General features: G+C 37.4%; 3 protein-coding genes across 13 annotated transcripts in view; 1 reads left to right on the top strand and 2 right to left on the bottom strand.

The window, feature by feature from the left end:
• The window catches only part of SASS6 (SAS-6 centriolar assembly protein), a 49,145-nt gene extending 40,821 nt beyond the window's left edge, over positions 1–8,324 (bottom strand). For 2 of the 10 annotated variants that reach the window (XM_017945083.3, XM_017945086.3), the window contains exons 1-3: positions 8,058–8,226; positions 2,142–2,260; positions 1,366–1,426 (exon numbers count right to left, since the gene is read on the bottom strand). In XM_017945083.3, coding sequence (XP_017800572.2) covers positions 1,366–1,426; positions 2,142–2,260; positions 8,058–8,078 — 201 coding nt within the window. In that variant the 5' untranslated portion in view covers positions 8,079–8,226. The other 8 variants (XM_017945077.3, XM_031651154.1, XM_017945108.2 and 5 more) reach the window with 8 other exon arrangements.
• Positions 8,325–8,445: 121 nt separating this feature from the next.
• Positions 8,446–25,720, top strand: TRMT13 (tRNA methyltransferase 13 homolog). Its single transcript, XM_003892259.5, has 11 exons — positions 8,446–8,621; positions 12,067–12,113; positions 12,214–12,280; positions 14,814–14,876; positions 15,345–15,414; positions 15,571–15,677; positions 16,016–16,183; positions 18,287–18,359; positions 19,225–19,299; positions 23,113–23,545; positions 23,842–25,720. The coding sequence occupies exons 1-11, from the start codon at positions 8,475–8,477 to the stop codon at positions 24,035–24,037; spliced, it is 1,446 nt and encodes a 481-aa protein (XP_003892308.1). The 5' UTR covers positions 8,446–8,474; the 3' UTR covers positions 24,038–25,720.
• LRRC39 (leucine rich repeat containing 39) overlaps positions 23,806–26,079 on the bottom strand; it is a 32,756-nt gene continuing 30,482 nt past the window's right edge. For both annotated transcript variants that reach the window (XM_021921254.1, XM_009213651.1), the window contains exon 9: positions 23,806–24,312. In XM_021921254.1, coding sequence (XP_021776946.1) covers positions 24,257–24,312 — 56 coding nt within the window. In that variant the 3' untranslated portion in view covers positions 23,806–24,256. The remainder of the gene's footprint in view (positions 24,313–26,079) is intronic.

Below are 26,079 nucleotides of genomic sequence, written 5' to 3' on the forward strand. Positions count from 1 at the left end.
AGGCTCAAGTGATCCTTCCAGCTCAGCCTCTCAAGTAGCTGGAACTACAGGAGTATGCCACCACCTGCAGCTAATTTGTGTATTTTTTTGTAGAGATGGGATTTCACCATGTTGCCTACATTGGTCTCACACTCCTGGCTCAAGCAATCTGGCTTCAGCCTTCTAAAGTGCTAGGATTACAGGTGTGAGGCACTGCCCTTGGCACAGATGCTGTATTTCTTAGTCCTCTGTTCCATTGGTCCCCAACCTTTTTGGCACTAGAAACCAGTTTTGTAGAAGACAATTTTTCCAAGAACTAGGGGGTGAAGGATGGTTTCAGGATGAAACTTCCACCTCAGATCAGGCATTAGATTCTCATAAGGAGCATACAGCTGAGATCCCTTGCATGTACAGTTCGCAATAGGGTTTACACTCCTATGTGACTCTAATGCCACCGCTGATCTGACAGGAGGCGGATCGTAGGAGGTAACGATCTCTTGCCCACCTGCCACTCACCTCCTGCTGTGCAGCCCGGCTCCTAATAGGCCACAGACAGTACCAGTAAGTGGCCAGGGGGTTGGGGACCCCTGCTCTATTCTATATCCTTAGTTCTGTTAATGACTCACACTTTTGAAGGTTATATGAGACTGATACTCTAAATGCCTCTCTTCAAAATGTAAAGTAAAAGAGTCACAAATATCTCCCTGTAGTATTTTGGTTTACTGTTTTTACATTTACACCATGAAATGCCAATTCTATAAGGCAGCTGTGTGTGTGTGTGTGTGTGTGTGTGTGTGCGTGCACACACATATGACCAACAGCAATAAAAGGTATTTTACGTGTGTGTGTGTGTGTGTGTGTATATATATGCAACTTATAAGTGCACTGGGCAAATCTAAGGAGACTGTCACCCCAACCCCCAATTCTTCATGTATGTTTTAGAAATATATAGTATAGGCCGGATCACGAGGTCAAGAGATCGAGACCATCCTGGCCAACACGGTGAAACCCCGTCTCTATTAAAAATACAAAAACTAGCTGGGCGTGGTGGTGCACGCCTGTAGTCCCAGCTCCTCAGGAGGCTGAGGCAAGAGAATTGTTTGAACCCGGGAGGCGAGTGAGCCGAGATCATGCCACAGCACTCCAGCCTGGCAACAGAGCAAGACTACATCTCAAAAAAAACAAACAAAAAAAGAAATACATAGTATAATTATCCTTCAGTTGTTTTCTCAGTAGATTCCACCACCCTTGATTTGCAACAGTTACAAAATAGCCCAAAATGTAAAAGCAAAATAAATGCAATAAAAGATGTCACATTCTTAAAGAACAAAACTAATTATCTACAATGTACCTAAATGATATTTCAAAAAAGAACTAAATACCAACCTTTCTGTGAACTGGATTAGAAACTGATTGTAGTTCAATGCTCATTCTTATACTTACTCTCCTGTATGAAAAGACATACCCAACCATCAGAAACATTCACATGAAATGAGTTATCACTATCTTTTGTATTAACTAAAGTTTTCAGTCTTAAGCGACAAGACTTTCCACAGATGTTCTCTAACTTACGAAGAGAAGTTTGAAAAGCACACTGGATTTAAAGCTTAATGTCTTGTTGTTCCACTAGTGAGTAATCTAGCAGTGTTTAACCTAAAACTAAATTTTTCTCACTTGTAATATGGGGATATTATGAGGAATAAATAAAATAAACACTGTGGAGAGCCTAGCACTAGCCTGATATATGACTTTGCTGCCCTGATTGTAAAATAACATCTACTGAAAGACAAACCATCAATTTAGTAACTTTTCAACTGTAAAATGCGGACGTTTTGAGGACTAAATGAGGTAACAACCTCGTATATCCTTACTGCCCTGATTCTAAAATAACATCTAGAAAGACAAACCACCAATTTAGTAACAAATTTTCACATTAAAAAATTACCATGTCAAGTGATTAAACTGATTTATGAGAGACTGATTCCATTTTAAAAACTTAGTATGTGGCCTGTCGCAGTGGCTCACATCTGTAATCCTGGCACTTTGGGTGGCTGAAGCAGGCAGATCACTTGAGGTCAAGAGTTGGAAACCAGCCTGTTCAACATGGCAAAACCTCATCTCTACAAAAAATACAAAAACCAGCCAGGAGTAGTGGCACCCACCTGTAGTCCCAGCTATTTGGGAAGCTGAGGTGGGAGAAATGCTGGAACCTGGTAGGCAGAGGCTGCAGTGAGCCAAGACTGCACCACCGCACACCAGGTCTGGGCAACAGAGTGAGACCCTGTCTCAAAAAAAAAAAAATTAAAATTAAAACTTAATATGTGAAGTAATATTAGAATGCTTTGAATGTTTAAAATCAAGGAAATAACCTATTCCCTACACTTACGCATACAAAAACGTATTTTCACATCCACGAATTAAATCTGCTTAATATATTCTTTATGTAATATAACCATAGAAGTACCATCAACAAGTTTATTACACCTATCCTTGAGTAAAGTAACTCTAAGCCCTGAGAGAGAGAGAAACCAGTGTTCCACATCCTATGCTGTATCTTAGAGAATCCAGAATTGGACAGAGGTATATAAGTGAAAGTGCTCATAAACATTAATCAAATAGAGCACAAATGTTTATATAATTCAGGAAATAAAGGGAGAAATTAGTAAAAAATATCTATGCACAAGTACTTCTCAAACTATTCTACCAGAATTAAATAACAATGGCTTTTCTTTGATGTGCAGATAGAAAAAAAGTAAGCTAACAAATAGAATTTGTTCAATTTTAAGTTTTTCTTCTAAGGACTTCTTTTAAACCTTTTCCACACTATTGCTTATCTATTACACAAGTAAAAAGTATAAACAGCAATTGAGTATTGATAGAAAAATTTGGAAACAGTTGATCAACGCTAGATTCAACTGTTTAGATTTTTTAATGCTGACTTGTAATTTTATATGGGCTTAAAATGTGTCATTTTGGTTAAGTTTCTTGTTGAACATATGATTGGATGCTAAATCTCCATTTGTACAATAAGATTAAACGTTACCTCATAACTTGTATCTGTTTTCTGAAAAGGAACAAGAAGCACTAATTTACACCACAGAGAGGAAGAATTATTTTCAAAACAAGAGAATACACTGTTCCTATTTTTCTAGTATCTAAAGCAACGTATGTGAAACAGATCAGAGTGTTACTCCAATTCCATTTAAGCTTTCCCGAGCTGGGCACAGTGCCTCCCACCTGTAATACTGGCTACTTCAGAGGCTGAGGCAGGAGGATAGCTCTACATCATTGTGTTTGGTTTTCATCTTCTGAAGTTTTCTCTAATATAAATGCCATAGTGGTATGATACTGCAGTTGATGTTTAACTTTTTATGATGCTTTACGTTTTATTTATTTTTATTTTACTTATTTGTTTTTTGAGACAGTCTCGCTCTGTTGCCCAGGCTGGTGTGATCTTGGCTCACTGCAACCTCCGTCTCCCAGGTTCAAACAATTCTCCTACCTCAGCCTCCTGAGTAGCTTAGATTACAGGGGCACACCACTGCACCGGGCTAATTTTTGTATTTTTAGTAGAGATGGGGTTTCGCCGTGTTGGCCAGGCTGGTCTCAAACTCCTGACCTCAAGTGATCTGCCCACCTCAGCCTCCCAAAGTGATGGTATTACAGGCGTGAGCCACCGCACCTAGCAGGTGCTTTACGGTTTTAAAAGTCCTGTCATACTTCATACATCTGCAAAAAGTACAAGAAGAGTCCATTTATTAAAATGTTTACATAATCCTGGAAGAGTTATACTACTATGACAATTTGCCAATCATATTAATGATATTGTTGCATATATTCCAAATGCCTATATACATTAGATGTTGAAAAAAAAAGGGAAGGCCTATAAGTGAAACGTATTCCCCATGCTTAGTTAAAAAATATCCCTAGAAATATGTTATAGAAAAATACAAGCTTTCAGAGGATATGCTAACTAAAATCACAAATCTTATTTTTTCCCTTATAATGGAAATGTCATAAGAGCAATATAAAACAATAAAAACTCAATAAAATGTTATTTCTCATCTCAATAGATGTCATACTCTGAACAAAGCATAAATCTACATAACATCCTCCCTGACATTAGATTTAGCTATGAGTTCTTTTAAATAAAAAGTATGCTAAACATCAGGCATGCTTTAGCAGAAATGGATTCTAGGCCATCTCTGCCACCCAGTAACTGTGACCTTAAACTATCAATCAAACAAATAAAAGGTACTTTAAGCCAGGTATTGTGCCAGGTGCTAGGGATACAAACAGAAATAAACATGGTCCAGGGGCCTGGCGCAGAGGCTCACATCCGTAATCCCAGCACTTTGGGAAGCTGAGGTGGGAGGATCGTTTGAGTTCAAGACCGGCATGGGCAACATAGCAAAATCCTATCTCTACAAAAAATTTCTAAAATGAGACAGGCATGGTGGTACATGCCTGTAGTTTCAGCTACTCTGAAGGCTTAAGCCCGAAAGTTTGAGATTACAGTTAGCCACGATTATGCCACAACACTCTAGCCTGGGCAACAGAATGACAGCCTCTCTCTACAAAAATAAAAAAAAAAAGAAAAATAATTTTTGGCATAGGATGACAGAAACAAAAAAAAAAACATAGTTTCTGTCCTCAAATTGAGATGAGATTAATGACTTTTCCCTAGATTTGCTTCTGATTGCATTTTAGGGAGGGAAGGGTTACCAACACTTACTGAGTACCTGCCAGGTATTTTACATATACCATCTTATTTAACAATAATCTTGGTAAGTAAATATTATCTGTTTTACAAAACAATTTAACGTCCAAATAATGGTTTAAGGTCACATTACAGAGCCCAAATGAAAACTCAGATCTTTCACCTACACCACACTAATACATGAACAATGGCAATTCATTTCAACTTAGGCAACTTTGAAGGGTCCTTATAGTGAAAGGATTTAAGACACACCTGAAAGTTATTAAAGAAAAAAGCATTTGAGGCACAAAGAACAGCAGGGGTAATAGTACAGAGTGAATATCAGGCACGTTCAGAAGGTAACAAGAATGCTTGTAAGACTTTTATATTGGAGAGATAAGTTTAGGACACAAAATTAAAAAGGTAGATTAGTGTTAAATCATGGGCATCAAAATTTTGCGTAATTTTCCATCAGATGAAGTTCCCTGATCATTACCACTGTCCTCAACTGAATTTCCTTCTTCTCTGACTTTAGTGTACTTATATTACTTCATGCATTTGTAACACATTAACACCTAAAATTTAGTGAACATTTATTATGCTCTAGTCACTGTTGGAAGCACTTTATATGTAGTAATTCATTCCATTCTCATAATACCATGAAGTAGGTACTGTTATTACCATCAGCTTAAAGATGAGACACAGAGAAGGAAATTGTACAAGATCAGTCAATAAGTGGCAGAACTGGGACTCAAACCCAGGCAATCTGGCTCCAGAGCCTGAATTCCTAATCTGTGCTATGGTGCCTGTCCAAGGAAAATCTTTTTATTTCCCCTATTAAAATGTGAGTTCCCTGAGGGACAGAATGAAAACAGGTTTTTGTTGGCTTTTGTTGTTGTTGGGGATGGGGAGGGGGGTGCATATTTACATCCTCCACACGTAGGACAGTTCCTGAGACACAGTAGACATTTGCCAATATTTGTTGAGCTGAATTGGCCTCAAATACTCAACCAAGGCGTCTGGGCTGGGTGTGGTGGCTCACGCCTATAATCCCTGCATTTTGGGAGGTTGGGGTGAGAGGATCACTTGAGCCCAGGCGTTCAAGACCAGCCTGGGCAACACAGGGAGACCCCATCTCTATTAAAAAAAAAAAAAAACAACAGTCAGGCGTGGTGGTATGTGCCTGTAATTGCAGCTACTCAGGAGGCTAAGGTTGGGGGAACCCTTGGGTCCGGGAGGTCAAGGCCGCAGTAAGCTATAATTGTGCTACCATACTCCAGTCTGGGCAACCGTGAGACTCTGTCTAGGAAAACAAAAAAAAAGAGAGAGAGAGAGAGTCTGGGGTGTTCTTTCAATAGGTCAAGGATCACCAAATTACTCTGTAAAGGGCCAGATAGCAAATATTTTAGGCTTTGCAGGCCATAAGGTCTCAGGCCATACTCACCTCTGCCCTTCCTGTGCAAAAGCAGCTACGATTTGTAAACAAATGAGCGTGGTTGTGTTCCAAGAAAAGTTTATTTATGAAAACAGTGAGACATCTGGCCCATGTGCTCCAGTTTGCTGACCCCTACTATACAGATAATAGGAATATATTAAAGGTTTCTAAGCAGGGAAATTGAGTTTTAAGATTAACTGTGATGGCAATGTAACCAGAAAGAGACCATCTAGGAGTTTCCATATTGAAACCAAAGTCATGGCCCCCTTTATCTTTCTATAATCATTCTAAAACAGTGTTGTCCAATGGAGATACAATGCAAGCCACAAACGTGAGCCAGATACGTAATTTTAATTTTTTTCTTTTCTTTTTTTTTTTTTTTTTTCAGAGACAGGGTCTCACTCTGTCACCCAGGCTGGAGTACAGTGGTGCAATCACAGCTCACTGTAACCTCAAGCTTAGGCTCAAGCAATCCTCCCGCCTCGGCCTCCTAAAGCGCTGGGACCACAGGTGTGAGCCACCACACCTAGCCTACTTTTAAATTTTCTAGAAGTCACATTTTAAAAAAAACTTTTAAAAGCAGGTGAATTAGTATATACTATATACTAATATATAATAGTATAACAATACATTATTACTGTTAATAATACATTGTATTTAACCTAATATACCCAAAAATATTGCCATTTAACACATAATATAAAAACTGAGATATTTTACATTCTTTTTTCATAGTAAGTCTTAAAAATCCAACGTGCATTTTCAAACGTAAAGCACAACAATTCAGATAAGCCCCATTTCAAGTGTCTAATAACCACATGTGGCTAGTGGTTACCATACTGGACAGCATTAAAAGAATGATCAACTAAACCTACAGATCTCCATATGCAGCTGCTGGTTTTGGCACCATCTCCTCGACCGGCTTGCCACTGATTTTTGACCGAATTCTGAACTATATGTACCACAGTTTGACATTACCGGCAACTCAATAAGGCAATGTCTTCATTTCATTTTTTATGTTACATTTATACACCACTTAGTTTTCACATACGATTTCACACCTGATCCTCATTACAAACACGTGAATACGCACGTTATATCAGTTTTACAAATGAGGAAAGAACGTTCAAAGAAAAAAGAGACAACTACTGAGTGTTGGAACTGAGAAAAAAAATTAAGTCTCCTGACCTCTGGTCAAATCTCTCTATTTACGCCCCAACAAAACCACCTCCTTAATCAAAGTTGAACTTCTCTGTGCGACTGGTCTTTATTTCCTCCAGTGATTGTAAACTCCATGAAAAACAGGACTGTTTTTCCTGACCACTGTATTCCCAGTGCCCAGCAAGGTGTTTTACAAGGAGCCAATATTTACTGAATGAATGAATTAATGACGTTTCTGATTTTCTCATTGTTAGTCGGTTAAATGTAATTTACTTTTTTTTAAAGCAACTGATGTGAAGAGCCAAAGTACGCCACCAAATTGGTAGGTTTTTAAAAGTTGAACCTTACTGCCAACATACTCTCAAAAGAGAACGGGGAGAAAAGGCTCCGAGCCAAGGCCTGAGTTCTAGCGCTGACCCTGCCATGAATTGGCTGTGAGCCCTCACGTAATTTTTTTTTAACTTCTCTGGGCCAGAGTTCTTATCTGTCAAAAGGCAAGAGTAGGGCTACAATCTTCACGATTCCGTCCACAGCTAGGGTTTTTGACATTAACTTGATGTGAGCCGGCTTCCTATTTCCTCACACCCCTCCTCCAGACCCCTCTGCAACGGCCGACTTGGCGAGAGAGGTAACCACTGGGCCCTCTGGGTTCCCTATCCGCTTCCTGGGGGGGCCGACTCGACACCTAGGTGCAAGGCGGAGCCCACTGGCCGGAACCGCCATCTTTCCCCATTGGCCTGACCCCAACCGCCACCCGCGGGCACTGGATGACGCGCTCTTTACCTCTCCTCGCAGTCTTTGCATTTCACCTGCAACGGGACTAGTTGGTGGAACAGAACTTGGCTCATGTTGGCTCGCTGTCCCGGCTGGTGTGCGGAAAAGCCCAACAGGCCCGGCCCTCGGACCTAGCCCGAGAGGCGTCCGGGTCCTGATAAGTTTGAGTTTGGCGCTCGGGTTCTGCGGAGGAGGCGGGGAGAGTGAAACGAGGGAAGGACGTAAGAGACTTGGCCCTCGCCAGCCACCATCGGATTCTTCCGGTTCTGTGGAGGATAAGGGGAAGACGGTTGTGGTAGTTCCGGGCATTAACTTGTGTGGCGGGGGCTGAGGCAGCCATGTTTGTTAAGGGAAGGGGACCCGAAGGAAGCTGACAACTTTTCTTCTGGTTGCCGGGTGCTGGACAACCGAAGTGAGCCCTGAATTATGGCGACCTCCGCGTCGTCGCCGCACGCGACTGGTTTTCCAGCTGAGGGTAGATGCGGTTACTATGTGGAAAAGAAGAAACGGTTCTGCAGGATGGTGGTGGCCGCAGGGAAAAGATTTTGTGGTGAACACGCTGGAGCCGCGGAGGTGTGGTATCGCCCTACTCTCTCCAGAGTCGGAAATAAGTATCCTGGTCCTGTCGGTGCTGGAACCCGGCCCCTCCCCTCTTTGACAGGTTTCTGCTTGTGTCCCCCGGATCCTCCAGCTTTCACTTTAGTAAACCCAGTTTTGCCCTCCTTGCCGACCGATTATGAGTTCTAGTGATGAGAAATGATTTAGTTTACCAAGCAAAGCGCCGGCAGTGACCCATTTATCTTGATCTTAACTCATGGTAATGCTAGGTTTTAATTTTACCCCAAGCTACCGCTCCGTCTCCCTGCTGGAAAATGGTAGTTTAGAAAAAGCAGTGATTGAAGTCCTGAAGGTTTCACTAGTTGTGTTCTAATTGTTATTTCGTGAAAGAGAAGCACTTCTCGTGAATGCGGTTGGAAAAAACTTTCTTTTAAAAATTTAGACTTGAGGCCCGGCGCGGAGGCTCACGCCTGTAATCTCAGCACTTTGGAAGGCCGAGGCGGGCGGATGACTTGAGGTCAGGAGCTCGAGACCAGCCTGGCCAACACGGTGACATTTCTCTCTCTACTGAAAATAAGAAAATCAGCTGGGCGTGGTGGCGCGCGCCTGTAACCCCAGCTACTCGGGAGGCCGAGGCAGGAGAATCGCTTGAACCCAGGAGGTGGAGGTGGCAATAAGCCAAGATCACGCCACTGCATTCCAGCCTGGGTGACAGCCAGACTGAATCTCAAAAAAGAAAAAAAAAAAATGTTTTTTTCGATTTACAGTTTTTAAGAATGCAACTTTGCTGGAATAGGAAGGAAAGATTTTTAAATATATACGAATTGACCTTTTACAACTGAGAACAAAGCATACAATTTTGTTTGATAATAGTTATGCATATAAATGTACTATAAAACACTGTATATTTGTATGTATGTATATTACTTTAGGATATATGTGAGATGGGAAAATAAAAACCAGAGGAGCAAAATGCTGATCGGAAGAGAGCATGTCTAATAGAACTATAAAGAATAAACCAAAGCGATCAGCATCTGATTTCATGCTTCTGAATGTCCAGTATTATTTGCATTATTTTATTTCTTAAGGAGTTTATTCTTCTAGACAATATCCAGTGCAGATCAGTCCCCTGACCCCCTTCATCTGCCACTCCCTATCGTAGTTATAGCCTACTTCCTATTTTGTTTTGACTGGCATTTACCAAAAGTGAAGCATACTGAAAAAAGGACATTCTTGTTATGGAATATGGGAGACGTGACTTGCTGTGGGAACTCTGAATTATGCCCATAGTCGTATTAACTGGTCTTGAGGGGACTGGCAAACATCTGTTGTTGAAGAATGAGAGTTATGATAGGAGAATGTTTTAGACTCCACCTTATCCAGATATATGGAAGACGAATACAAATGGTGATGATAGTAGAATACGAATAAATCCTTACAAGCCGATCAGTATTCCTAGAGAGGAACGACATATCGTCATTAGTCCCTTGAAGAGAGACTGCAAAACATCAAGTGGAAACACTTTTCATGACTACTATCTGGTTTTAAATTGTGGCTATCCTCCTGAATCTGTAATTTATGATATAACTGAATGTTGTGTTTCCATCTTTTTTTCTAAGTGTCATATGTAGCTGTGATGACACCACTTTAACTCATGTTTACGCAGTGGTTCTCGACAGGGACTGATTTTGTCCCCAGTGGACACTTGGCAAAATGAAGACATTTTGGTTGTCAAACTGAGGAGTATCACTAACATCTAATGGATAGAGACCAGAAATGCTGCTAAACCTCCTACAAATCACGGGACACCCCCTGCACTCACCCCCTCAAAAGAATCACCAGCCCAAAACATCAGTAGTGCCAAGATTCAGAATTCCTGTTTCTAAATTCAACTAATAAATTTTAAATGTGCTTTTTTTTTCCTATGCTATGGTTAGGCTTTGGGGGTTAGAAGAGTCTTTTACATGGAGGTTAGGATTTAAAGCCAGCAATAAGGAAGAAATAATAACACAGTTTATTGAATATACAATATTTTCCAAAAAAATGAAAATTTCTTAGTTTTCCCATGAAATTCAGTGTGAATAGCTTCATGGACATGCTGAGAGGCACGTTCAAACAGAAATAAATTTTTAAAAGAATAATAATAACAGACACTTAGTCGCCACTTACTTTATGGCCAGCACTGTGCTAGGCAGTTTTGTTTCGTTTTTTTAACTATTAGCTGACTTAATTTGTTCAAACCTTAGGAGGTAAGACATATTTTTGTTCTCACCTTTCAGATGAGGCAGTAAGCCTACCTAACTAAGGTCATAGGGATCGTAGCCGGTAGATAGAGCTGGGTATCATACCTAGGCAGTCTGGCTGGCCTGTGTTCTTAACTGTTATACGATCCCTATTTATACAGATTCATGTGGAATATTGGGTAGAATTGCCAACATTACCAATTTTCCTTTTTTCCCAGTTCATATAGTCATGTGGCACATAATGACATTTCACTCAACAACAGACCACATATATGATAGTGGTCCCATAAGGTTATAATACTGTATTTTTACTGTACCTTTTCTATGTTTAGATACGTTTAGATATACAAATACTTATATTGTGTTACAATTGCCTACAGTATTTAGTATGGTAACATGCTGTACAGGTTTGCAGCCTAGTAGCAATAGGCTATACTATATGGGCTAGGTGTACAGTAGGCTATACTATCCAGGTTTGTGTTACTATACTGTATGATGTTTTCACAATGACAAAATCACCTAAAGATACATTTCTCAGAATGTATTCACTGTCATTAAGTGATGTAACTTAGGAATGAGTAGGATGTAACTGATACTAAAAAGTTGCAATGCCAGTAAAATACATCTTAAAATCCATATGTCAATGGGCAGCATTTTCCAAAAAATGATAAGTCTGTGAGGTGATGCATGTTAATTAAGCTTGATTTAGCCATTCCACAATGTATACATATTTCAAAACATCATGTTGTATTAAAACCATACATATATAATAGTGTATATTATTTTATTGCCATAAAAATCACAATTACTTTTGCACCAACCTAATATGTGATAAATATATACAACTATTTGTCAATTAAAATAAAATGAAATAGGTAGCATTTTTTTTGTTTCTTGGTTGTGCAGAAAATAGTCATGCATATAATAGTTGATGCTATCCTAGATTTCAGACACCATATGTAGGCCTTCTCTATAACCTGTTTGAAGCTATAGACCCTTGTTTGTCCAAAGCAGTATTTGTTCATAGATATTTAAGCCTGCTACACTGGAGAGTTTTTGTTAAACTCTTGGGACCTGATTTTGCCAACTTTTCATTACGTCGTTTTAAGGTTTCCTTACTTTGTTTTGAGATTGCAGAGACACTGAAGTTATATCTGGTATCTGTAAGCAATCAACTTGATATTTTATTTAAATAAATGTATCTCTTAATTTATTAGGAAGAAGATGCTCGGAAAAGAATCCTGTGTCCTTTAGATCCAAAACAGTAAGTATGGATCAGATACGGGGTTTTTTTGTGTGTGTGTGTGTGCTGGAAACAGTAATTGGCGCAAATCTCATTTGAAATAATTTCTTTTTAAATTTAGCACAGTATATGAAGATCAACTAGCAAAGCATTTGAAAAAATGTAACTCAAGAGAGAAACCAAAACCTGTAAGTGTTTGATCAGTAAAATTGAATGGTGAAATGTGGTATGTAATGCCTTGGTAGATGCTGCACATGGAATGGACTTGTTTCATAGCTGAGGAACCCAAGCTCAGGAAATACAATATTTTATTTAAAGAGATAGGGTCTCACTCTTTCACCAAGGCTGGAGTGCAGTGGAATGATCATAGCTCACTGCAGCCTTGAACTCCTGGACTCAAGCAATCCTCCCACCTCAGCCTCATGGGTAGCTGGGACTATAGGCAAATGACACCACACCTGGCTTATTTTTTTTATTTTTTTATAGAGACAGGGTTCTCTCTGTGTTGCCCAGGCTGGTCTCGATCTGCTTGTGTCAAGCAATACTCCTGCCTCAGCCTCCCAAAGTGCTAGGATTATAGGCATGAGCCACCAAATCCAGCCAAGAAATACAAATATTTTTAAATTGGATAGTAGGCAAACCTGCCTGACTTTTGTTGCATAAGTAGATATTTATTTATTACACTGTACAATAAGGGCTGCCGTACGATCCAGGAAGAGACACCATTTCTGTCTTCCAAGGGTGCTTGGCATACAACCTCCCTTGAAAAGGTAGTCTGGGAAAAAAGGTAATCAGTGCCTCTGCTTCTAAGACTCGTAGAAAATTGAGAGACTTATGGGAGGATGTCTTGCAATAGCACCTCTCAGTTACTTTGACAAGATACTCCCATACATTTCCAAATGCCTGCCGATTGAGAACCACTGGGCCAGATGGGATAAGTTTAGAAAGTATTTTTACATTAAGATGGTGTAGAAGAAAAATGATGACCCTCACCACCACCACCTACTTAGGACATAGCCCCTCTAATAGAAAGAGAGAACATTGGCTTTGTTTGCAAATATCTTCCTTACCTAAGTTCCAGGTTTCAGTTAAAGCAAGCAAGTTTAATAGGTGTTCTGAGAAAAGTTTGAGAGAATAAATAAATTTATTAAAAATGGAACCCCTTGGGTGAGTTTCACTGCATACCAGCACACAGTGGCAAGGAAATAGAGAAAAGCAGTGGAATGATGCGACAGAGAAAGAAATGCAAAGCAGTATTTATCTGGTTCACTATGTAGAGTAGGACACTTGGAACCCAGGTAAAGGCATATCACTATTCTGCTTTACTTTGGAAAACTAGTGAGCAATGTTTAAAAATTTTGTAAACTAATTAAAAGTTAGTTGGTTATAAATTTCTCCAGTATAAATAGTTTTCACATTTAAAAATCTACTCTACAACATAAGTTACCTGGAACACTTTTGGCAACCATTTTGAACTAAGAGTACATCAAATTCTAATACTTAACAGCTAGTTTTCTATTATAGTTTTATTTCAGTTATCCAGTAAAACATTGTAATTCCTGCAAGCTTCACTCATTCCACTCAATCACCAGTTTCCATTGCTAGCAACACACATTCTGTGCGTATAGGTAAAGCTAGCAACACATGAGCAGGATGTTACCTTTCTGCCTCTGTTACCTTTCTGCCTCCATGTAACAAAAGTCCATTTAACTACACATAACATAATGTTCCCAAGAATTATTTTCACTTTTGAAATAGGATTTGTAGAAACAGTACTGTTTCATTCATCTAGATCTACACCGTTCAGTATGCTAGCCACTAGCCACATATGACTATTTAAATTTGAATTAAAACTAAATAAAATTAAAAATCTAATGTCTCAGTCACACTAGCCATATTTCAGTGGCTACCATATTGGCCAGAGCGGATGTAGAACATTTCCATCATTGCAGAAAGTTCTGTTGGAAAGTGATAATACAGATCCTTACCTAGAATCTGTATTTCTGAAGCCAGACTAGAAAGATTTCATTATCTGTTTGTTTGTTTGTTTGTTTGTTTGTTTTAGAGACAGGGTCTTCCTATATTGCCCAGGCTGGTCTCAAATTCCTGGGTTCAAGAGATCCTTCTGCCTTGGCCTCCCAAAGTGCTAGGATTACAGGCCTGAGCTACTATGCCTGGCCTCATTATGTTAATTTAAATAACTAGTGTGATGGGACATTTATATTTTCAAGTTTTAATTAATATTTTAAAATAGAAGAAATCAGACTTATTGTTATAATATGTATGTCTTTCTGTTTTTGGTCATGCTGCATGTCTGATAAGCAGCATTATGTAGTTAGTACTTTGCTGTTTTTGCTTTAGCACTATAAGACAAAATTGTTACAGTTCTAGTGTATACAGTCTAGGCTGTAAAACTTTTAATAAATGTTACAAATGAATTTCTTTAAACTGTAAGTGCGTACTCAGATAACACCTCACTAGAATATAAGATCCATGAACACCTTTTTGTCTCTTTTGTTGTCTACTGTGGTGGAGTGCCCAATACCTAAAGCAAACTAGGGACTTGAGTAAGTACTCAATAATGATTTAATGAAGAAATGAAGGGAGGAAGGGAGGATGGCAGGTGCAGAGCAGGGGATAAAGGGAAGAATCAGTATTTTAGTTTAATGTTTGTGAGCTTCACATTATTAACAGTTCTTTTATGTTTTTGTTTTTGTTAAGGATTTCTATATTCAAGATATTAATGCAGGCTTAAAAGATGAAACAGAAATACCTGAACAATTAGTAAGTACATTGACTTAATATTTAATTTTAAAAGGTATTTATAAGCTCTTTTCATGATGTGAATAAGCCATGTTCTAATCTTTGTTTCAAGCAAATCTGTTTTTAATTTACGGTGCATTTTCCTATAGACTCAATATTGTTAGAGATGGTTAGTTCCCAGACTAGCTCATGCCCCATAGCAAAACAAGCTACAATATGGCCCTGAGTCCCCTTTGATTCTTGAACCCTTCTGAGCCTAGACTTGTTCTTGACCTTGAGGAAGTTAGGAGAATTAAAGTAGCACAGCAAAGACGGAGTAGAAATTTAGCAGTTGGACAATTCTGATGGCAGCTTAGGGAAAAGGCTTGATAGAGAGAAGAGCCTAAGCTGTCATGGGAATTGCCCAATTGGTAAACCTCTACTCAGTCTCTGTCATGCTACTTTAAAGCAATTTTTGGCTACATTATTTAGTTTTATTTTTGTATATAGGTTCCAATTTCTTCTCTATCTGAAGAGCAGTTGGAAAAGTTAATTAAGAAATTGAGAAAAGCAAGTGAAGGTAAGACTGCCTAAAGTTGCAAGTTCAATTATTTTAGAGTAATTAGGTGGTATATGAGTTGATACCATTCTAGTTTAAAATATGTTACTACTGTTGTTCAGAATCCTACAATTACGTGTTTGGCTGCTTAAGCTATTGTGCTTATATTTGGCACAGGTTTGAATTCTACACTTAAAGATCATATTATGTCCCATCCAGCATTACATGATGCACTTAATGACCCTAAAAATGGTGATTCTGCAGCCAAGCACCTGAAACAGCAGGTATGTTTAGGCTATAGTAACTACTAAACATGGCCTTTGTTCATTTGTTGAAAGTGTTTTAAATGTAATTATTAATAAGATTTTATTTTGTTTACCTTTCAGGATGCCAAATATTTCCATTTCAAAAAATACATAGAAACATATATAAAAAAATGAGGGCATGGATATGATTCTGAGTACCATATATTAAATATTTAAGAGCAAGAGAGAAAAATTTTAAGTCAAGTAGAAATTATCAATGTAAAACATCTGCCTTACGTAGAAATTACCTTGCTCTTTTCCCATTTGAACAAAATGTGTTTGCTCTAGTTTATAAAATAATCTTGTGAAGTTTGCAGGCTTCTATTTTAGGTAACATTGAAAAATTAAAGTTACTTGGTCCGAGAAGATGCTTTGTTGAGTTTGGAGCGGGAAAGGGAAAATTATCTCATTGGGTTGATATTGCCTTAAAAGATGCTGAAAAAGTTCACTTCATCCTAGTAGAAAAGGTGACCACAAGATTCAAGGTGAGTGAAACAATTGCTCTATGTTAGTAACCAAATTTTGTTTTCATTTTTTGTATTCAGGAAAAAAGCGATAGAAACATTTCTTAAAAGAAAGGAAAGGAATTTTTTAAATCTGTTTGTTGTAGCTTTTTATTAGTTCCAATTGTATTGATAAACTGAAGGTGAATTTTTTTAGTCTAAGTTTTGATAGTCTGTTGATCTGAATTCTTAAAATTATTTGCAGAGACAGGAAAATATATAGAAAGAGCCAAGCTCAAGCTAGGAGTTAAAAGTCTTGGGTTCTACTCCTATCTTTACCACTTGCCATTCATTCATTAAACAATTTTTGAGCATACTGCCAGGCCCCACCCAGGCTGAAGTACAGTGGCAGGACCTTGGCTCACTGCAGCCTTGACCTCCTCAGCTCATATAATCCTCCCATTTGAGCCTCATGAGTAGCTGGGACTACAGTCACGCACCACCATGCCCAGCTAATTTTGAAAAATTTTTTGTGGAGACAGGGTCTCACTTTGTTGCCCAGGCTGGTCTCGAACTCCTGGGCTCAAGCCCTCCTCCCACCTTAGCCTCCCGAAGTACTGGGATTACAAGCGTGAGCCACTGTGCCCAGCCACTCTATTACTTATATTTAGAAAAGAGACCCAGGCAAATACATAAATTACTATAGTAAAGTGTTAAAATACGAGAAAGGTCTGCACAGAGTACAGCGTGGTTTCAAAGACAGGAGTGACAAGTTTTATTGCAGGGAAGAGATGGAGAATGACTACGCAGAAAAGGTGATGCTTGAACTAAATCTTGAAAGGTGAATTGGTGTTTGTTAGAGAGTTTGAGAAGCATTCTAGGAAGCAAGAACAATGTAACCAAATACATGAAATAACTTGGAAACATTCCTGTTTAATGGGAGTACATGTTGCAAAGTAGAGTTCAGCAATGATGAGACTGGAGAGCATGGCTAGCCTATAGAAGATCTCATATTTTATGCTAAGGAAGGAGTTTGACTATGCTGCTGTCTGGTGGGGGTACAATAGAAAAAAGATTTAGTTCTTGGCTTTGAAGAAGCTTATGTCTAGTGGAGTAGACATATAAATATTTGTGTTCAGTATGCTAAGTGTGTTTTGATAGTGGTAAGTACCCAATCCTATGGGAGCATGAAGATAGAGCAGCAACTTCAGTTTAGTGTGGGTCATAGAAGTTTTCGTAGAAGTGACAGTTGAGATGAGATTGAAATAATATATAAGAGTTGGTAAAGTAGAAGGGAATTTTTCAAAGTTTATCCTAGCAGCACCATTAAAACTATATTAGAAGAGTCTGACACTTGAAGTAGAGAGATTAATAATAAAGATAATTTTTGTCCAACAATCCAAGTAAGAGAGAGGCCAGAGCTAAAGCTATTGCATTGGGATGGAGAGGAGAGCAACAGTATGAGAAATGTGAAGGTGTTGGAAGCCACAAGAGTTGGTGATTTATTAGTAATTGAATATGAGAGATAAGGAGTAATTTTGGGTAGAATTTTTATGACTTAGGTGACTAAATGGTGTTCTTTCCTGAGATAAGGGGGGAGCAAGAGGAAGGAGGGTTTTGGAGACAGAAATAATGAGTTCAGTTCTGGATGTGCCCAGTTTGCTGGTGAAGTAGAGCTTTCTAGTTCACAACTGAGTATGTGTCTGATGCTCACTGGAGAGGCCTGAGCCACAAATGTAGATCAGTAGGTCATGGGCACATAGGTATAGGTTAGAATGGTTGTGATCTTTCAGGAGAGCAAGAGGAGGAACAAACCAAAAATAGTATATGAAGAGTGACAAAGATAAAAGAGCTAGTAGACAATCTTACATAAATGACTTAAGATCTGTGAACTTCAGTTCCTTTGTCAGTGAATTGGGAATTTTTAGGGTTAAAGGAAATGATGTCTATGTTTACATAATTGATAAACATTTTCAAATCTTTTTTTAAAAGTCTAATATTTTGAAGTTCTCATCAAAGAATGTACAGTCTTCATTTTTAAATATATTCTGTTGCTCTGAATTTTGAAAACAAAAATCTTTTTATTTTCATAAATCCTTTTTAAACATAAGAAGTCATTATTACAATAATGTTCTGTTTGTGCAGGTGGATGGAAAACACAGAAAGAAAAATTCAGTGTTTGAAAGACTTCAAATTGATATTCAACACTTGTGTTTGAGTAAGTTGTGTAACTTTCCATTGCTCTACAAATAAATCATAACTGTTTCAAACTCTGAGGTTGCTTAGAAATCCAATCATGCAGAACGGTGCTTCAGAGAAAACAGTCAAATCAATCCATTGTTAATATAGAATGTTTTATATAGTGTGTAAATAGATGTAAATTGAATTAAGGTTGAGAATTTTTAAAATTTTCAGTATCAAGTGGAAATGAAGTGTTAGGGAAGAGTTTAAAAGTTTTTATAATATGTACTTATGTTGTTTCTTTGTCCTGTTTAAATTTTTTTGAGTCCGTTCAAACTATAAACTAGCCTTCTGCCTGCAGTTAACATGACTTTACCTAAACCATTAAAGAAAATGAGGTATTTCTCTGCCTAGCTAATGTGTAAAAGATACTTCCTAAAATTTTAAATTGTACAAGAGAAAAGAAGTCATCACTGTGGAATTCACATTCCATACACAAAACACACACAGACACATACACACACAAACACTCCTCAATCAACTTCTGTAGTGCCCTTTTTATACCTTTTCTATTTTTCAGATTATCCAAAGAAAATAATGCAAACATATCTTCACAACCTCTTCCATTCACTAATTTTAATCCAGCCATGAAAAGCAACCCAGCATTTGTATAGAAATCACTGTATTTAAAATTATTTAACTGAATATATTAACTTTCTGATATTATGAACCCTAAACAAGTTCTTATGTTATATGTTGTGTTCCATAAAGTGAGAATTTTTTCTTTGAGTCTCTTTCAGGCTAAAATTCAGAGACTCTAATTAGTTATTTCTTTTGGAAGGCCACAATAATATGTACTTTCTTTCACTAGACAGTTAACTTAATTCTCATTTCCATTTCAGACAAGATTCCTGTGCTAAGAGAAGGAAAACTACCTGTGGTAGGAATTGGAAAGCATCTGTGTGGTATGGCAACAGGTATGTAACCATACTAATAGTGTTTACATTAATGCATTAAGTTTTGACCTAACCTGGCCCCAACCATTTCAGTGGCCTCTTTTGAATAAGATATCTTATGTTTACAACTCATTAATCTTTATAGAGCACTGGCTCTGTGCTTTATTAGATGCATAGCTTTCCTATTTATCTGCTCATTTTGGCCATTTTGCAGGATGAATTAAGAGTTTTGTATGTAAATACTGCATCACATTAGACTTTAAAGTTCTTTGGGTTAAATTTCAACCAGAAAAGGAAAATAAGACCATTTATGGAAACTGTATTTTTCCACCCAGAAGCTACTGATTTTTTGTAGAATAGTTCCTTAGGAAGAACTCAGAAACCTCTCCCATTAAAAGACTATTGTGTTTCAGGATTCTGGGGAAAAAGAAAAAAATAAATGTTAGACAAAAAAAAAAAATCTAAGATGTCTTGTCTTAGCACTTTGATCCACCAGATCTAGCATGGTAAAGTGGAAACAGCATGTGCTTTAGAATCAGATAGTCTAGCCTTCAGCTCTGTTGTGTAACCTTGTCAAATTACTTAACCTTTCTGAGCTTTGGTTACCTCATCTATAAAACAGAGATACTAATATATTAATAATTCACCGGGTTGCATGTAAAGTGTCTGGCACATAAGAGTGCTCCATAAATGTTAATTATTGTTACATCATCTTCCTAACTTTTGCTAGTTTCATCATCTACCCATATGGGTAACTTGGAGTGTCCATAGATAATATTCATATTGGCTGGAAATGGCATTGAGTACTATATATTTGTGTTGGCCTTCATAGTTTTTAAGACTATAGTAATGTACAACATAACGATGATTTGGTCAGCAGTGGACTCATATATGACAGTGGTCCTATAAAATTATACCATATTTTTACTGTACCTTTTCTGTATTTAGATACACAAATACTTACCATTGTATTACAATCGCTTACGGTGTTCAGTAACATGCTGTACAGGTTTGTAGCCTAGGAGCAATAGGCTGTGCCATACACCCTAGGTGTGTAGTAGGCTACACTATACCATCTAGGTCTGTGTAGTACACTCGGATGTTCCCACAATGATGAAATCGCCTAACGCATTTCTCAAAACATATACCAATGGTTAAGCAGTGCATGACTGTACTTTCACATACCTTATCTCATTTAAGCCTTATAAAAGTCTTCTAAAGTAAACCAGTTCCATCCTGGGGCCACCTACAGTGGCCATTTCTCATGTTCCATGTAATTTTTTTACCCTTGATTCACTGTATCTGAATCCTCCTTTCATCTCTGCCACAGTTGCTGCCCTTCTTGAAATTCCATTTTCTTCTCTTTTGCGATACTCTTATTTCCTGGTTCTTCCCCTACATCTATGCCATTCTTTCTGTTTATTTCACAGTCTCCTTCCACTTCTGTCCTTTAAATATTTAATATTCAGGCTAGGCACAGTGACTTATGCCTGGAAACCCAACACTGGAGTCTGAAGTGAGATGATTGCTTGAGGCTAGGAGTTCAAGATTAGCTTGGGCAACATAGCAAGACCCCATCTCTACAGAAAATTTAGAAATTTGCTGGGCATGATAGCTTGTGCATGTAGTCTCAGCTATTCAGGAGGCTGAGGTGGGAGAATCACTTGAGCCTAGGAGTCTGAGTCTGCAGTGAACTGGGATAGCACCACTGCACTGCAGCCTGGGTGACAGAGCAAGACCTCAATTGGTCAATCAATCTCAGACCCATCTGCTACACAACTAATGTGTCTTTCTCTTTAAACTCTTCAGTACTTACTGATATAGTCCGAACTCTCTGACATAACGTTTTCGTCTCAATCTGGCTTCAGCCTTCCTCTCTTTTTTGCATTCCCTGTCTCCTACTTTGCTGTTCAACAACATCAAACCCTGGGTGCTCTTCCATATACTGTACTATTTCTACTATATCTGGAATTTCACCCCCATTCACCCATTCACCCAAACAAAACAACTGGTCAGTTTTTACTCATCCTTCACCTCCGTTGTCACCACTTTCAGGGAGCTCCCTTAAATAAGATATGCCTCCTTGGTGTTATCATAATACCCTCTGCATAACTTTACCTTGTTGTATTTTAATTACCTGTTTATATATCTAATTCTTCCACCATGCTCTGAATTTTTTGAGTATATGGCATATTAGTACAATGCTTTCTATATAACAGGAACACAGTGAATATTGGAATGAATGAATAATGTTGGCTACCAATTTGCTGTGTTTCCTTGTCCCTTTCTGTGTATGTGGCTTTGTCCTTTAAGTTCTCTATGACAGATGAATTGAGATAAATTGCTAAAGCTCCTTCTAATTCTGAAATAACTTAATTCTTTTTTTTTTTTTTCTTTGAGATGGAGTCTCGCTCTGTCACCCAGGCTGGAGTGCAGTGGCGCAATCTCGCCTCACTGCAACCTCCACCTCCCAGGTTCAAGCAATTCTCCTGCCTCAGCCTCCCAAACTGCTGGGACTACAGGCTCGTGCCACCACGGCTGGCTAATTTTTGTATTTTTAGCAAAGACGGGATTTCACCATGTTAGCCAGGAAGGTCTCCATCTCCTGACCATGTGATCTGCCCGCCTTGGCCTCCCAAAGTGCTGGAATTATAGGCGTGAGTCACTGCGGCTGGCCTGAAATAGCTTAATTCTTTTAATAATTTATCTGGTTATTCACATTTCTGAAAATCACCTACTTAAGTCAGATATGAATAAAACAATGACTAAATGTATTTTGTCAGAAAATAATAGTTTATGAAATAATAGATTAGCTATCACTTTCTCCAAAGAATGGGTTTCTAATGTTTGACTTAAATTCATATATTGAATTCAATTTACTAGTGAAATATCAGATCATTTAATAGTCACTTGTTTTATCTTAGGGTAATAGAATTTTAAAATATGTATATGTTTTTGATTGAACAGACACAACATGACAATCTAATGATTAAGACAGAAGATGTGGGTCCTACATTTGAAGTCTTTCCAATATTGTCAACAATGTAGGAGTTTTTGATGGGAAATAGCCATAGTCATCAAAAATCCATTTATTTAGTTTTAAAATATACTAAAATGTTTTCATTGTAATGTGGAGTACATCTCCCTCTTAAGTTTGTGTATATTAATCATTGCATCCTCAATGCTTCGCACATGAAAGGCATTCAGTAAATGTTTGTTAAATAAATGAATAAATACAGTTAGGCTACTCAGTGAGGCCTACTTTCCAGATTCTGTTCTGACTCCTCTTTCAACTCTTCAGTTCATCACTATTTGCTATGAGCCTCTTCAAGACAAGCATCTTGACTTAGCATCAACCTAAACAGATTTGTCTGCCCTTCCTTCCTCCTCCCTCCCTCCCTCTTCCTTTCTTCCCTCCCTCGCTCCCTCCCTCCCTTCCTTCCTTCCTTTTTTCCTTTCTTAAACTAGAATGTAAGTGTAAGTGAATAAAGTTTTCCTGTACAAGTCATTTCCTCAGCTAAGGTAGGAAAAGTGAGAGACAATTCAGGTAGCTGGGTAAAAGTTCTTCAAATTGTAGATCTTAAGCTTCAGATAGCTTTATTGGAAATTAGGCTTTACGCAGAATAAATCATTAAAGAAACTGAGAAGATAGTAAGAAGAGCAAATTTGAACGAAGTTGATAATTCACCATATAATTATTACAAATATAAAGCTGAGTAGGTTTTTGCTGTTTCTATTGTTGGGTTTTTAAAAACAGTACTGCTTAATAAATGTAAAAAATATTTATTTTTAAAGATGATGTGGTTTCGGGGGGCCACATAATTGTGTTTGCAGATCTTGCATTACGATGTTTGATTGAAACCTATGCTGCCAGTTTTGAGGAAAGGAATGAAGAACCTTTAGCCAAACGCATAAAGAATGATAAAACAGAAAAAGAAATTTACACTTTGGCCAAGGAAGGAAATGAAAAAAATGTCCCAGAGAAGTGGAACCCTGTGGCTGGCATTGTTATTGCACTCTGTTGTCACCACAGGTGTGATTGGAGACATTATGTGGGCAAAGAATATTTCAGGGCTCTAGGCCTTGGAGCAGTGGAATTCCACTATTTCCAGCGAATGAGTAGTTGGGCAACTTGTGGGATGCGGAAAACATCTTTGGAAACCTCAAATAGTACCACAAAGAGACAAGATAATCAGAATGATGATAGTGAAGAGCATGATGATGGAGGATACAGAATCACAGATGATGGCGCTGATAGTTTGCCTGGGTAAGAGACTACTTTTGTAATGTATGACACTAAAGGAGAAATATTGTATTATACTGTACTTTAGATGACTATTATCAACAATTCATGAAAATGTATAATCTAATTTTAGAATAAGCTAAAATATACACATCTCTTATTGTGGTCATAAATATAATGTGTCTTGGAAGCATGGGATAAAGTACTTAGTACATTATGGGTTAGTTAACATTCTCTCAATAAATGGAAGTGACAAAAATAATTTTTTATAAACTTTTACAAAATTTTAACAATGTTTTGTATGTGTTTATTCAATTTAGGCTTCTTAGTGTTGAAGAAAAGAAGAAAATAGGGCATCTTTGTAAATTGCTGATTGACCAAGGTCGAATCCAGTATTTGCAGCAGAAGGGATTCAGTCCTGCTTTGCAGTACTATACAGACCCTCTGGTGTCTTTGGAAAATGTTTTGTTAACTGCTTTACCAAATCATTCTTCATCACCAGAAACAACTGCTTAATGGAAAAGAAATTTGAGCATCATCTGTCTTCCACCAAAAAAAATTTTTAATTATATTTTTATATTAAAAAATATATACTTTAAATAGCAAATAATATGAACTTTAAAAAATGCTGTGGCCTCATTAAACTTTGGTAATAGCTTTTCTTTTTACTTCAGAAATCCAAACATTAGAGAATTCACCAAAGTAATCCTCTTTAGAAGGGCATCTTGAATTATGTTATCCATCCGTATTTATGGAGATTGGTAAAGTAGTTGAACCGTTGACTTGGTGATCTGAAACATACATGTCAACACATAATTAGCATATTTCTGTTTGTATTAATTTTGGAAATTTATCTTCCTTTGATTTTATTTAATATTTTTTATTTCTCAAGTTCAAGAGGTAGTGATTGATTGTAACAAGGGCCAATCTGAGAATTTGACTTGTATGTGGACATTTTTCCCTACAGACCTGAAAAGCACAATTATGATTTTCTCAAATGCAAACAATTCAGAGATGTTCACAATTAATACACACAATTAATGAAGTCACCTTCAAATTTCCAGAACCATACATGTATATATTGTCAGAATCTGTCCATGACAAACACAAAACTTAAGAGCTATTTTCAAAGAAAGAAGATTATTTCACTTAATTATTTTGTTGGATAATTATCTAGTTAGAACTTCCAAAAAGATACTTACAAACATAATTCACAAATTTGAAATAACTTCTGGAGTTGATTAGCTATCTCATATCTTTTATCAGGTCATTTTTTACATATATAGGCACAAACAATAAGTATGTTCTCTTCTGTTTGGGAAAATAATTTGGAATAAAGTAGAAATTAGATAATGAAACTAAAAACCTCAAATTTAGGCCTTATTTAACACATGACTGGTTTCTATGCACAAGAAAATATTAAACCAAACATATGGTAGGACTGTTACTCTCTTCTGCATCTTATCCCTATTTTGTTTCTGCCTTTATTTGTAAAAATTGTCTTAATTTATGGTACATTTGCCAAGACAAAGGTTCAGAATTACTAATTTTAGAGATTATGATATTCTGAGGTAACTATTTTTATCCTGTAGTTCTATGATTACATGATTTGTAAATAAGAAGCCTAACCAATTTAAAATTCCTGACTTTAGTCTCATATATCTTGTCAGACTGCCTCGGTTCAAATTCCAACCCTACCATCTTTGAGTTGTGCGACCTTGGGCATGCCACTTAATCTCTTTGTGCCTCTATTTTCTCCTCTTAAAATGGGGATGATGATGATAATAATACCTACCTCACAAGGTTGTTGTGAGTATCAAATGAGATAACACAAGTAAAATGCATAGAACAGTTCCAAGCACAGAGTAATTCAATAAATATTAACTGGAAATAGTAGTGGTAGTAACTCGTGAATCTATTTTTAATAACACAATAGGCTTTGATTGTATTATCTCTTTAAGTCGTTAACTTTTTTTTCCTTGTTATAAGTTTTATGTCAAATGCTATTAAAGTAAGGTAGTTTGTTTTTTAAGTTAGTTACCCATGTCCCCAATCAAGGGAACCTAAATGAAGATATTATATCATTAAATAATTAATCTTTTTTTTATTGTGTCAAGCAATACTAATTTGTGTCATAAAATTTGTTTTGCATCATTCAACAATTTATGCCCAGAAATAAACAATATTCTACAACAGGCATAATCGCATTTATGTTTCATAAAATATTCATACACATCCAAGAATTATCATACGGAAACAGTTCTGTGGCCCATTTAGCTTAATGGTATGTTTCTGACAATGGTATCAAGTACCTTAACGGAAGATAAGTTTGTCCTTCAACATGCCAGCCTTAGGTCAGGATTATTGTTTTCCTAACTGTTAATTTGTCTTCACATATCATGAGAAAGTGACTATGTGGGATATGCATACAGCTATTTCTTGTCCTGCACAATTTTCAGATTCAACAAACCTCTTCTTGAACTTTAGATTCACCTATACAATTACCACAACTTGCATGTTCCACAAGTGCATCAAATTTACTGCTAAGGGCCAGGTGC

This window comes from Papio anubis, chromosome 1 (assembly GCF_008728515.1).
Source record: "Papio anubis isolate 15944 chromosome 1, Panubis1.0, whole genome shotgun sequence".
Classification (NCBI taxonomy): domain Eukaryota; kingdom Metazoa; phylum Chordata; class Mammalia; order Primates; family Cercopithecidae; genus Papio; species Papio anubis.

Bases quoted from the DNA above. Each gene is read 5' to 3' on its own strand.
- TRMT13 (XM_003892259.5), top strand. From the start codon at position 8,475: ATGGCGACCTCCGCGTCGTCGCCGCACGCGACTGGTTTTCCAGCTGAG. The intron at 12,114-12,213 runs GTAAGTATGGAT...TTTTAAATTTAG, and splicing joins TGTCCTTTAGATCCAAAACA to CACAGTATATGAAGATCAAC. The intron at 18,360-19,224 runs GTAAGTTGTGTA...TTTCCATTTCAG, and splicing joins TATTCAACACTTGTGTTTGA to ACAAGATTCCTGTGCTAAGA.